The sequence below is a fragment of the Megalops cyprinoides genome, chromosome 3 (assembly GCF_013368585.1).
Source record: "Megalops cyprinoides isolate fMegCyp1 chromosome 3, fMegCyp1.pri, whole genome shotgun sequence".
In the NCBI taxonomy this organism is placed as follows: Eukaryota; Metazoa; Chordata; class Actinopteri; order Elopiformes; family Megalopidae; genus Megalops; species Megalops cyprinoides.
The window spans coordinates 44,662,087-44,676,251 of record NC_050585.1 but is presented as its reverse complement, the minus strand read 5'-3'; the positions used below and the strand labels follow the sequence as shown (position 1 = coordinate 44,676,251).

The 14,165-nt window shown below is 44.3% G+C and overlaps 1 protein-coding gene across 1 annotated transcript in view; it reads left to right on the top strand.

Annotated features, from left to right (window-relative positions):
• Positions 1–13,465, top strand: part of jakmip2 (janus kinase and microtubule interacting protein 2) — a 30,478-nt gene extending 17,013 nt beyond the window's left edge. The window contains exons 6-22 of the mRNA XM_036525131.1: positions 651–797; positions 1,201–1,341; positions 1,489–1,545; positions 2,143–2,265; positions 3,196–3,324; positions 3,633–3,716; positions 4,242–4,304; positions 4,921–5,019; positions 6,579–6,677; positions 7,208–7,261; positions 7,502–7,567; positions 7,912–7,980; positions 9,184–9,261; positions 10,121–10,324; positions 11,667–11,732; positions 12,432–12,505; positions 12,915–13,465. Of these exons, the coding sequence (XP_036381024.1) occupies positions 651–797; positions 1,201–1,341; positions 1,489–1,545; positions 2,143–2,265; positions 3,196–3,324; positions 3,633–3,716; positions 4,242–4,304; positions 4,921–5,019; positions 6,579–6,677; positions 7,208–7,261; positions 7,502–7,567; positions 7,912–7,980; positions 9,184–9,261; positions 10,121–10,324; positions 11,667–11,732; positions 12,432–12,482 (1,530 nt within the window). The 3' untranslated portion in view covers positions 12,483–12,505; positions 12,915–13,465. The remainder of the gene's footprint in view (positions 1–650; positions 798–1,200; positions 1,342–1,488; positions 1,546–2,142; positions 2,266–3,195; positions 3,325–3,632; positions 3,717–4,241; positions 4,305–4,920; positions 5,020–6,578; positions 6,678–7,207; positions 7,262–7,501; positions 7,568–7,911; positions 7,981–9,183; positions 9,262–10,120; positions 10,325–11,666; positions 11,733–12,431; positions 12,506–12,914) is intronic.
• Positions 13,466–14,165: the final 700 nt, after the last annotated feature.

Sequence of the window (14,165 nt, the reverse complement as noted above, 5' to 3'; positions counted from 1 at the left end):
ACTTTAGTATCAGGATGTTTGCCAAGCTTGTGGGTGTCCCCTCAAAGTACCATAGAAATGTGTTTGGTGACAGACAGCCAGACCTGAAAAGAGATAACTCCTGGGTGGATAAAAGGCGATTTGTCCTTTGTGTCTTTGCCCCATCCACAGTTTTTTTGACGTTCCCTGTGAAAATCCTAAAAAAAAAAAACTTAATTTATCTGCTCTTGGTCCGAACACCATGTGCCAAAGGGCAGGTCAGAGCGTATTGGCTGCATGCCACAGGTTATGTGATGTGGCATCTGAAGGGAATTCCATGTGATGGCAGCAGTGTAGCATAGTCATGAGGAGCAGGACTCGTAACCAGGAGCTTCTCGAAAAGGTGAGAGTGTCAGTACAAGCCAACAGTCGTTTGGGTAAAAACTGTGGTGTAGTGGTAAGGAGCGGAGCTTGTAACTGAAAGGAAAGGTTGCTGGTTCAATTCCCCACTGAGGCACTGCTGCTGCACCCTTGGGCAAGGTACTTAACCCTATATATGTATATATGTATATATATATATATATATATATATATATATATATATATATATATATATATATATATATATATAGTGTGTGTGTGTGTGTGTGTAATGAATATGAATCCCTCTCTATCTGTTCCCCTCTCCCCAGCTGAAGCGTGTGAGGGAGTCCGAGAAGCAGTGCAAGCCCCTGCTGGAGAAGAACAAGCTGCTGAGCCGCAGGAACGACGAGCTCACCCAGTCCCTGCAGCGGCAGGAAGAGAAGCTCAAGGCCCTCACCAAGGAGAACCTGGAGATGGTGAGAGAATCATGGGAAGGGAAAGACATTAGCTCACCCTTTATTGTACCTCAGCACACAAAGCCTGCTCCTGAGGTTTGTGATGTTGTGCTTTCAGGAAGCCCTTCCATTATTTCACAGCTGTCTGTGAAACCATCTTAGTCACCGTGGTCAGATTAGATATAATAACCCCCTGTTGTATATCATTGCAGAAGTTTGCTTTACTCCACTCTGTAAAACCCAGCATATCATTAATATCCAGCATTCATAAAGAACCATAACGTACTTTTGTGCTCTTTATGCTGAGGACAGTGATAGATGCTGTAATGAGATGGCTTGATGGTTTGCATCTACACAGAGAGAGAGGACATCTGGCTGTTTGACACGGTCGCCCTCACGTGAGGTGATGGCTTTGTGTTCACAGAAAGAGAAGATCAGTTCGCACCCGCCCCTGAAGAAGCTCAGGTCTCTGAACGACCTGGACCAGGCGCACGACGAGCAGGAGATCGAGTTCCTGAAGCTGCAGGTCCTGGAGCAGCAGAACATGATCGACGAGCTGACACGAGTGAGTCTGGGCTGCTGGGACACAACGTGGCCTGTCCTTTCAGTAGTGCACAGATGTACCTGCTCTCTGGGTCCCCGTTGCTAGCTTTTACCCAGAACGCCTCTGTATCGTACTGCGGCTGACTCTGGTCTTTTCCCCGGGCTTCAGGACAGGGAGAAGCTACTGCGCAGAAAGAGGCATAAACGAAGCTCCAGGCCCATAAAGGTAGCGCACCTGCTCATCCTTTTAACCCCCCCTTTTATGCAGCCCTGTTTTGAAATTGCCAGTTGTATACCGGGCTCGTCTCACCATGGCAACCCCAGCGCTCGTGCAGGAGCACTGGGGCGAGACAAACACAATCCTCTGACGCACCCTCACACAGCCAAAGGCTATTTTTCGCACCACGAGTCACCCAGAATACTACAGCGGAGTTGGCGCTTATTGGAAGATAGGTACCTGCTCTACTGGTGACGTCCAAACAACTGACAAATCACAGCATGCTTGAGAACATTGAAATGAGGAAACCCTGACCGACCTGCCCGGCCCATCCCCAACCTGTCTGCGCCTATTCCCAGTATACCCATGCCTATTCTCAGCAGAATGAAGCCAAATGTTCTGATGCTGTGGTCTTATCATCGGTTATCATCAGCTGATGACACAGCTAGGATCAAACCAAAGCCATAGAGCTCAACTTGCACTCAAGGGGAGCACCTTAAGCACTAAGCTATTCAGGAAATCTTTTAAGAAACCCTTTTGTCAGTCATTTATTTCTGGAACGCAAGTGCAGTCACATGTTCTCCATTACCCTGTTCCTAACCACAGAGGCACATCGTAGTGGACACATTCTTCGGGTACGACGAGGAGTCCATGGACTCGGAATCCTCTTCAGTTGCCTCCTTCCGGATGGATCGCACGCCAGCGACTCCAGACGAAGACCTGGATGAGGTGAAGCCCAGTCACAACGCAAAAGCCATTCTGTATCTACCAGATAAATGTACCCTGTGTGGTAGATGTATAAATGCATACATCTGTGCCCCGACCCTCATTTCTGTGCCTGTTCACCTTGGTTTTCACTTCTCTATCAATCCGTTACATTCATTTAGCAGACAATCTTATCCAGAGTGACTAGCAGCACAAGAGAACAGAAGTGTATCCACCCAGGGTAAATGAGCAACAGTGTCAGCCAAGGCTAACATTACACCTAGACCAGTGAGTGCGAGCAATACACTATTCAAGCATTACTGCAATGTAACTATGTGGTATGGAAAGCTATGGGGGGTCGTTAAGTACATTCTCTATAATATACCTGTCATGTTGTCCCATTGTGCCTCCCACCTCTTCCTCCTCTCTCCCCTCATTTCCTCTCTCTCCCTTCCTTTGTTTCCCTCTTTTCTAATTCTGTCTCTCCTCCCTTCATCGTGATTTTGCCCTCTGTCTGTTCCTCTCCTTCTCTATCCTCTGTCTCTTCCTCCATCTCTCTGACCTCTGCCTGCTCTTTTACCAATCTGACCTGTCTGTCCTCTTTTCCTGTCTGCCAATTTTCTCCTCTTTCATTCTGTTACCTCTCTCTGTCTCGGCACTCTGTCTCCTCTCCCTCAAAACCGTTCTCTTCCCCTCCTCCCCTTGTGGCCTCCCTCTGTCTCACTCTGTCTCCTCTCCCTCAAAACCGTTTTCTTCTCCTCCTCCCCTTGTCGCCTCCCTCTGTCTCACTCTGTCTCTTCTCCCTTGAAACTCTGCGTCTGTTCTTCCCCTCTTCCCCTGTTTGCTCTCTGTGTTTCTCACTCTTGTCTCCTCCCCCTCTAACCTCTGTCTCGGTTCTTCCTCTTTCCCCCGTCTGTTGTCTGCCCCCTCTCACTCTGACCCGTGTCACCGCAGGGTTTGGCTGCAGAGGAATCAGAGCTGCGGTTCCGACAGCTGACCCGAGAGTACCAGGCCCTGCAGCGGGCCTATGCCCTGCTCCAGGAGCAGAAGGGGGGCATCCTGGATGCTGAGATGGAGGCGAAGGTAACACCCCGCTCACTGTTGAATTTTCTTCTTTTATAAATGGATACAACATTAAAGTACCGTACTTTTCACATACTTTTTGCAATTCAGAGGAACTGGATTACCCTTATTAATAGATATATTAAATAAATATTCATAGATCATTTTAGATCACACTTTAGAAGTACTTTACAGCAGGGACATAACCACCACTGCATATACGCGCACATACACATATACATACACACACACACACACGCACACACACACACACACTCCTCCAGTATGATGTCTCTTCCTCATGCTGACAGCACTGTTGTCTCCACCAGGCTCATGAGCAGCTGCAGGCAGATGTTCTCAGGTACAAGGCCAAAATCGAGGACCTTGAGAAGGAGCTCACACAGAAAGGACAGGTAAGAATAACAGAGGGTTCCAGAAAACAGGTTACAGAGTAACACACAAGTATGGAAACATCTCGAAACACAGACTGAATGCATAACCCACTGCTTATTCACATTGGATTATGAAACAGCGTTGGCAGAGCATGAATAGCTGATTATGTCGTATTTATTTTTGAAAGTGACCATGAGAAGTTAATTAGAATTTTCAAGCTAGTGATCAACTGTCATTAATGATTAAACTTTGGCTAGTTGAAAACTGTATTGATTCTGCTCAGCTCAAAGGCAAAAACATTTATAGCATAATTATTGTCAACAGCCATGGAGCCGTTGCTCTGAAACTGTGAGCAAACTGGTGCTCGGCTATCCTTCTCATGCGCTTACCACGATGTATGATTTCTCAGGCATCCTACTGTATCATAAGCGTCATTACTGCATCATATGCCATCAGCGTGAAATTGGAAACAACATAAAAGGCTCCTGGGACAAAGCATATTCAGTTCTGCCCTGATTTATTTATTTATTTTTTCATCACCTCAGGACTCAAAATGGGTGGAGGAAAAGCAGCTGTTCCTCAGACGAAACCAGGAGCTTCTCGAAAAGGTGAGAGAGTCAGTACAAGCCAGCAGTCGTTTGGGTAAAAAGTGTGGTGTAGTAGTAAGGAGCAGGGCTTGTAGCTGAAAGGTTGCTGGCTCAATTCCTCTCTGAGGCACTGCTGTTGTACCCCTGGGCAAGGTACTTAACCCACAACTGCCTCAGATTAATATCCAGCTGTATAAGTGGATAACATGTAAAAAAACTGTGACCTATGCAAGTCGTTCTGGATAAGGCAATGACAAGTAAATGTTTGCTTAATGTCAGATAGATGTCTGTAATGTAATGTAATAATGTAATGTAAAAATGTCACATTAATGCCCCTGTAAAGTGTTGGTGGAAGGTTGCTGGCTCAATTCCTCTCTGAGGCACTGCTGTTGTACCCCTGGGCAAGGTACTTAACCCACAACTGCCTCAGATTAATATCCAGCTGTATAAGTGGATAACATGTAAAAAACTGACCCATGCAAATTGCTCTGGATAAGACAATGACAAGTTAATGTTTGTTTAATGACAGATAGATGTATGTAATGTAATGCAATAATGTAACGTAAAAATGTCACATTAATTCCCCCGTAAAGTGTTGGTGGATGGGCATCACATAAGGTATTCCCTCGTTTTGCAGGTTGAGAAGCTGGAGGCAGATCTCGGTCGAGTCCAGCAGGAGCTGCAAGACTCCAAGGACCAGAATGAGCTGCTTGAATTCAGAATCCTGGAGTTAGAGGTGACCTTTGATTATACTGTAGCAGCATTTTTCCCCTAGTCTCTTACTGCCACTTGTTAAGTTGCTCCGGATAAGAGCATCTGCTAAAGGACAAATTGTAAAGCCGTCATATGATGAAACCAAGTTTGTGTAATCCGAGACAAAATATATTGATACAGTCAAGGATATTATGGAATCAGAATGAAAGAATATCATTTATCAGTATGTAATAACAATGATCTATAGCTTGTAAATATGGGGTAGCAGTTTTGCACATTAGATTCCCCTTCTTAAAGACATGCAATAAGAATGAGGTCCTCAACATATGAGGCCTCAAAAGATGTACAGGTGGTTGTCTTGAAACGTTTAAGCCATTTTACATTGAAATTTGGGTACTTAGTTGGAACAAAATGTCTGCCTTCGGTCCCCAGAATGGATTGGGCCATTGGTTGTGTCCCTTCTGCCTGTAACTGTTGGTGCTAAAATGGATGAAAGTTGCTTGCAGTAGGGCACATACCAGCTTAGTGCCCAAAGAGTAGACCACATCTCTAGTTTACATAGCTTAAGCAGTAAGAATCTTTAAATATGTGTCTAAGTGAGAAAAAAAAGATTTTTTTAAAGGACATGTAAATGCAAACAGCAAAAGTAATTTGCCACTGTCCAGACAGGAGCTGTGAAACAGTGTAGTCTGGGCTTTGTTTCAGGGTTTGATAGGCTTAAGTAGTTAACGAATTATTATCAAATTAGCTTGTGCTCATAGCTATTGTAACACAAGACGAGCTTTTAAGTATGGGGTATCCTCAATAGTAAGGATAAGGACCCGCATATTGCATTTTTACATTTACAGCCAATTTACCCTTTAACAATGGCTTCATTGAAGAGCCTTTATTTAGCATCCTTTGTGTTTATTGCTAGAGGCCAAAGTGCACTATTGAAGTCCTCTCAGCCGAATCGCTCTCCCTCCCTGCCTCCCCGACTCAGGCAGGCCCTGTCCGTGCGGCGCATATAGATTCAGACCCCAGGGCTTGCAGCCCAGTGCTGCCTCTGCAGCTAATTGATTGCCTTATTTGTGTGGCCCGCTTCAGATAAGCACAGCCTTTGTGTGCTCCGTGCTGCAGCCCTCACAGCTGACAGACACACCTGCCCACATGTGACGTTTGGCGCCATCTGCTGGACAGTGGCAGGTGCTGCAGGAGATGGTGCAACAATAGCACTTTGCTTCAGCTGTCCCAGATTCAGAACCCTGAGATAATGTGTTTGATTTACATTACATTTACGTTTACATTAATTCGTTTGGCAGACGCTTTTATCCAAAGCGACTTACAAGTTAGGCAGAGTACAACACAAGTAAAAGCCATACAAGGAGTCACAATATTGGAAGTGCTGCATGACCAACTCTCAATAGTTGACCAGGCAAGGCACAAGCTAGCTGGTAGAGACGCAGGTGCATTAAACCTGTTTGAAGGAAAACCTTCCAGCTTCCCCATTCAGGCCACTGTGTGTTCTTATTATTGAGATACTGTTATTAATTAGATCTTTGCATCACAAAGATTATGTGCTGTTCTTATTATGTCTTATAGGAGCGGGAACGGAGATCGCCCCCCTTCAACCTCCAGATTCACCCCTTCTCAGAGGGGGTCAGCGCCTTGCAGATTTACTGCATGAAGGAGGGGGTGAAGGTAGGGCCTGCCACACAGTACTCCTTTTAAGCCAGTAGAGAAAGCACAGCTACTGGTAAAACATTAAAGGATTCCACACCAGGCCTAAAATGTAGGAGCTCTTATAGAACAATTTTTATTACAGTCTTCAGTGGGATCTTGCATGATTATAGAGCTTTCCCAGTAAGCTTCTTATGAAATTTTAAATTCTTGAGGTTACACTACACTGCATTCTGATTATAGGTTGCAACAAACATGAAATTTGAGCACAAGGACAAAATGTGTAACTGTCACTATGGTTGATGGCTTTGCAATTGTGATGTGTGACAGATGCAATCAAAGCAGCCGGGGGGGGGGATCCAGAGTTGCTAGGATAAACAACACCCCTTTTCTGGATGTCAGAAATCGCCATCACTTTAATTAATGCTGTAGTATTTATTAATGTTAAAGTCGTTGATGTGTTCGTTCCTTTGCACTGGTGTTAAGTTCAGTCCTCTGTGCCTCATAACTCAGCTCTGATTAAGTTCGCTTTGCTCTCTCTGATTCTGCAGGATGTGTGTATTCCTGACCTCATCAAACTCCTGGATATCCTCGGCGATAATGGGGTGGGTCAGGCTCCTTATACAGTGGATAAGCAGACATATTGTTTTAATGATTTGACTGCTCTTAAGTGATATCTCGATCTCTGTCTGTCAGCTGGAGTACTTGTCAGAAAAAAGTTCAATGTTATCCTTTAAAATATCTATAAAACATAAACTAGTCTTATAGTTTTATAGTCATCTTTATGAGTGAACTTGCACGAAGATTTTTTTTTAGTAATTAATCTGCCAATATCTCTCATGCAGAACTTACGAAATGAAGAGCAGGTGGCCATCATCCAAGCCAGCACTGTTCTGTCTCTGGCAGAGAAGGTATGGAAACGGCCCAGGAGAGGGGGTGGGCTTGTTATTCACTGTCCAGTCCAAGGTCGTCGTACCCGAAAGTACATCAAAGCAAAAACACAGGGGTTTTGGTGATCGATCTCATCAAGGTCATTGTGGTGACAGGGAGGGGGTGTGATTTTGGTAATCACGAAAGTGGAAGGAATAATTGTTTATGGGCTCAGTAATTTTCAAGCATTTTTGCTGACAGTGGCCCTAGGGGCTGTAGCAGTAGCTCAGAAGCTGCCATGAGAGCTCAGTATATTTCCGGCATGTTTCTTTTTTTTTTTAACCTTCCTGACATGGTCCCTTGTGTTGTGTCTGTCGCCCTCTAGTGGATCCAGCAGATTGAGGGCACAGAGGCAGCATTGCACCAAAAGATGATGGACCTGGAGCTGGAGATGGTGAGTGAGCTGACGCAAAGACTGAGGGTGCAATGCAGTACTAATACGAATATTAATACTAATACTAATACTAATACTCCTGCGTATATTACTGGTAATGCTACTAATACTATGAATACTGCTAAAACTACTAATGCTTAAATAGTTAGCTATTTAGCAAATGTAACAAAGTGCATATAACGCCACATGAATAACAGCATGTACATAAAACAGCAGATGTGTCAATACATCACACCGTGCTATGAGGACGGCTACAAAAATACTAACACCATGCTAATAGTAAAACTAATACTGATACAGTCATATCAGCACAAATTCAAACCGTAATGCTTTCAAAAAGTTGTGTAGTCTGTTGCTTTCTTTTAAAGTCAGAAGAGTGCCAGGGGGCTGAAATTTGCAGACGCAATGCTGCACAGATTAATGATAAACTGATTTTGACCTCAGTTCTCCTGACCCGGGGTCAGACTGAAAGAGCTGAGTGAGATCTGTTCAGTGAGTGGAGTTGAATCATTTATTTGCTCATGCTGGTTTGTGTGGCAATTTTTCATCTTTCAGCAGTTACTGCACTTACTGTGACAGCTTTCGGGTTTTGGAATGCCGGCAAAGTAGCCCAGAACTTAGAAGCTGGACCTCAGCCATCATTTTTGAGGTGCACTCAGATAGAGACTCAGGCCATGCTTGCCAAAAACTGGGAGATGGACTCCAATATTTTATCTTCGTGGGCTCTCAAAAACAATTATATCAAAGAATGCATTTATTTTGCATTATGTTTTTCAGTCCCAGACAGGGTGAAAACTGTGTATCTGTATTTAAACTGATCGGAAAGTAAAGCTTTATGAAGCTAAAATGGGTGGTGCTCTCGTTCCTCAGCGATGACTCACCTATTTGAGCCAATCATAAAGTTTTGCTATGGTATAGAAAGATTTTTCATTGGTTCATATGAGTCAGTAATTGATAGCATATTGAAGTCCCTCCCATGATGGGATTGATGAAGCCTCCCTTTCCCCATCAGTGTATATCTGAACACCAATTTCTTGGACTCAGTCTTAGATTGAGGTATTGGTGCCTCAGACTTCATAAAGCACTTCAACTGGATTTTGAACTCTGAGTGAGAGATTTGTGTGAGTGATGTGGGAGTGAGGGATGATTTCCTTTCAACAGGAAAGTGAAGATTAAGTATTCAACAAAACATTCTTTTCACAGGAAATGTTCTGTAAGCAGAAAGGCTATTTGGAAGAAGAGCTGGACTACAGGAAGCAAGCCCTAGACCAAGCTTATATGGTATGCAAAGTCCCTTCTCTGCCATCATTTTAATTCCCGTGTTTTCAGAACTAGGTCATCAAAATGTCTGAAGTAAGTGTCAGCCAGAATTATTGTCAGGAGAGCATAATTTTCAGTCTTTAGTACTGTACAATGAACAAATACTGTAATTATCAGAAATAATTAGATGTTTGTTCCTATGACATCATCTCCTTTATTTTGATAGGCGATGTATGGGTTTTTGGCCTTTTTCAAGACATATTGAACAAAATTTTCCCCCTTGAGAGCCACTAACTATTAGTCACCATCCTTACCAACACCGTTATCATCATCAGGTTTTATCTGATATAGCACTCAGCAAACAGGATTTATCACAAAATGCTACACAGAGCAGGTATCATGTGAACAGTTCAGGTTATAGCAGATGGAACTTTCAGGAATAGCCATGATTCTGTAGCTGTAGAGGGAAAAAAACACCTGGAGGCAACAGAATCATTGAGATGAATGATTTGAGATTGTGATAGCCTAATCGAACACTTCAGTGTACATATCATATAAACCACTGGCTCTCAAGAGGAAGCAAAATCATAAAAAAAGGAAATAAACGGTAGAAAAAAGGGTGGAAAATTTCCCCTGGCCTCCCTAACAGCCAATTAAAAATTTCCTATATGTATGTAGATAGATAGATAGACAGAGAGAGCGAGAGCCAATTTATCTATCATGGTACATAATAGAATTGATCTTCCTTGAGAGGAAATTAAGTTGCAGCCGATAGCGTGCAGTTGGCGATAATACTGTTTTTGGACAATCGAGGCCACCGTTGGTCACAATTCGGCCACGTCTGACCCGTCTCCCCCCCACCCCCCCACCCCCCCCACAGCAAATCCAGGAGCTGGAGGCCACGCTGTACAATGCACTGCAGCAGGACACGGTCATCAAGTACGGCGAGCCGCTGAGCGACAAGCAGAAAGACGAGCTGCGCACGGCCGTGGAGAAGCTGCGGAGGCAGATGCTGAGGAAGAGCCGGGAGTACGACTGCCAGGTCCTGCAGGAGAGGATGGAGCTCCTGCACCAGGCTCACCAGGTAGGCCCCGCGCGCCCGGACTCCCGCAGGCGCCGCTGAGCGAGGTTGCATTCGCGCGTAGAGTATGGGGCCGTTTTGAAGCAAGCTGGCGTTTTTGCGTGCACGTGCACGCGTGTGCACATGTCTGTTTTCATGCACTAAACCTGGTCTGTTGTGTATGTGCATGTGACTTCTTTCTCAGCTGTATATAGAGAGAGAGAGAAAGAGAGAAAGAGAAAGAGACACAGAGAGACAGAAAGAGAGAAAGGCACAAATCAAGAGAGAGACAGAGACAGACAGATGGAGAGAGAGCTGGAACCTGGCCCAGACTATTGAGAACCGTGCTCCAATTTCACTTACCAGCATATTCAATCACCCTGATGATGATGAAGTTTGGTTTTTATGTGGAAATTGAATATGACAGCGTGGCCGGGCACTGCATTGTTTTGACTGATTATACTTTTTGTAAGAATTCATGTACTTTCAGATTTTATGTATTTATTTGAAGATACGGAGAAAATGCTGTTGTTGGTTAGAAATAAATCATATGGTTTTTAAGCATATAGCATTATTGTTCAAATGTTCCTTAATGATAGCAGTGTCATTGTACCTTGTGAACTGCCTCAGTATGGTTCGGTAGATTTGTGTGTGTTGTTTAATCCTTAAAACCTGTAAAAACACTGGTAAAATATTTTGTTGTTGCCTGTGCATCTTTTGTGGCTTGCCAGTGTAGCAGACTTGCAATTCTTAAGACATACAGCAGAGGGTGATCTTGTATCTAGCTGAATGGGGAAAGCCTGTAAGTCAGGCATCATTCCACCTGTGAAGGTCTTAAAACACACAAATGCTGACTCATATGCGCCCCCAGAGAATGCTGAGCAGGAACCCAGCTCTCTCTGAAAGGCAGAGTCACATTTCTTCGCTCCTGTGAACAGCGTCACATTGCATCAGATCGATCTGAATCATGTCTAATTATTTTGAGGTCTGACCACCACCTTTCATCTTGTGAAGCAACAGGGTCTCTAATAAGTGAAATACAGATACGTGGAACCTCTCTCAATTATTCAAATATCATTTTCCATGTAATAAATGTGTACTGAAATATGTAATTCATAACCATATTTTCTACTTTTTCTACCTTGTGCTGAATCATATGTGACAGTAAAAAAATATGTTGAGAGCAGGTGTTGTTGTTTTTGAGCACTGAAATATCCTTGAATTACTGCTGGGAAATACATTTTGGAGATGGCCTGAGGTGCATTTGTTGGCAGTAGTTTTACGTGTTTGTAGATGATATCAAATAAATCTGAATATACATGCATAGAAACACAGAAAACACATTTCAATGTTTTCTTTTTTTCAGCGAATCCGGGATCTGGAAGATAAAACAGACATTCAGAAGAGACAAATCAAAGACCTGGAGGAGAAGGTAAGAGGTTATTTAGAGCTCGTTTGCGTTCCGTCTCCAAGGTTAGCAATAAACCTGCCTCTGGTGGCTTTCCCTGGCGGCCTCTCCCATCCACGTAAAAAGAAGAAATATGGGGGCAGATTCCCTCCACTGATCCCAGTGGGTCTCCCCACAGACAGACAGTGCAAAATCAGCCAAAGCTGAGTAGCCAAAACAGCACACAGGTCTGCCTCACCTCCTCCGCATACTGTACGCAGAGCATCACAAGACCTGCTTTTCAGATCACACCAACAGTTAGGAATGTGGAATTCAGTCTTCCAGCCAGAGAGAAATACCCTTGTTTCCTGTGTCTCTTGTTGATCATGTTTCTCATTTAGCATTTTGGAGCCAGCTGAGAGTCTTTTAGATGCATTCAGGGCTAGGTTTGTATGAATTATGGAAAGAGTGTGTTTTGGATAGGGCCAGACATTATACAAGGACTACAGCTTCTCCTGTCAGTGTAGAGTTTCTGTTCACAAGCTGTGAGCTGTGTCAAAGCTCCTCTGATTCTGCTTCTGACTAACACTCATTTGTGTCCCTTCCTGACCCCCACCCTCCCTTTCTCTCCCTCCCTCCTTCCCTTTCTTTCTCTCCCTATCCTATTCCCTCTTTCTTCCTCTCTCTTTTTCCTCCTCCCCATGTTTTCTTCCCTCTCTCAATCTCTCCCTCTCCCCCTCTCAGTTTCTGTTTCTATTCCTGTTCTTCTCCCTTGCCTTTATTCTTTGGCCTTGATGCCCGTGACGTCAGCTGCAGAGGTAAGTCTGAGTTCCTGGAGCCCCGAGGGAGGTTTTCACTCCAAAGCACTCAGAGCAAATTGTGGAAAACATGTCCATTTTATATGGCCACCTTGTCAATCCGCTGGTCGACCCTAAAATTAGAACGTTCAGTGTCCGCATAACCCATGACTTGCTGTTTCTGTTTCTTGTAGCCAACCCATCATTTACTTGTAGACTTTTGCTGTAGCAACGTTGAAGTGTTTAATTCAAAAAATACTGTAGCATGCCTAGCGGTTAAGGGGCGGGGGTTTCTGGCCTCGCACTCTGCATCCATCTGTCTTGTATCAGCCACACTTCCACACTTCTTTCGGCTAATAGAGGCTGTGAGGTGCTGGTGTCTCTGGCTGGGTCATGTGCTCATCCTGTTTTCTTCTGTTTCTCTCCACAGACAGTGTGGCAGTGTGGGGACGTTGTACACGACAGCAGCTTATTCTCTCCATCTTGTGATGAACCAAGCCTTGTTTACAGCTCTCAATGTGTTCGTAGCAAAGGTTGCTCTGACTGGATTGTAGTGCGACAGATGGGTGTTTGGAGGTTTGACTCGTTTCCATGGATACCCCCATCTGAAGTTCCGCTATATATGCTGCATTGGCCTGACCTGACCCTGCGGCAACTCGTCGCGGGGACCTGTAACTTTGGTGGGACTGAATGGAACGGAACCCCTCGGCCCGACCCCTCAAGCAAACCCATCTCAGATATCAAGCCAAACCAAAGTTGGGAAGATCTTATCTCTGCCGTGCAGGGGAGCGCAACACCACCTAACCACATCTCAAGACAATAACACTGGGACAGTGCACCCATGAAGGGAGAAGGCTTCCTCCTCCACCCCAACCCACACACACTCTATGGCTGACTGAAAATGTCCTGCATATGCCTCCTCTCTCTTTCTCTCTCTCTGTCTCTCTCTCACTCTCTCTCACACACACACACACACACACACAGACACACTCCTGGGAAGAAGCAGATCTGTCTCTGGACCTGTGATGAAACACTGACTCACTGCTCTGTAATGGAATACGTGACACCAGAGGAGAAGAGAGACAATTCCTCTGCTCCCTGTAAACAGATCTGCCAAAAAGAGAGAGAAAGAGAGGGAGGGGAAGGAGAGAGAGAGAGACTGACAGAATCAACACCTCCGTTCCCTCACAGACTCCTCCCACCGGAGATGCTGAAAACCACTATGTCTTTATTTTTAAAAAGAGAATTAACAGACTAAAGGCATTTACTGCTGGCGTTCTTTTTTAAACGGTCCCTGTATATCTCCACATACCCAAACTTCTCCATAAGAGACAACCTGGTCTTAAACTGCTGTATAATATACACTTGTTGATATGTATATGACTGTGTCTGATTATTACTTGTAGCCTCTAATGTTTCTTTCTGTGAATACTCCACTCCTGCCTTGCAGCTTGAGCAGTAGAATCACTCAGCAATTTTATAACTGGAACTAACTTTGAATTGCTCTGTTATGTTTATTGTGGTGACAGCTGCAGATGGACTTTTTTTCTGGAATGTACATACAAGTCTCAAATTTGGAAGATTTTCTCCATTCTTTCTCTTCCCTCTTTTTCTGTCCTCTTCTTTTTTTATTTTACTTTTGAAGGTAAATAATTTTGATTTTGCCCAACCAGCAGGAATC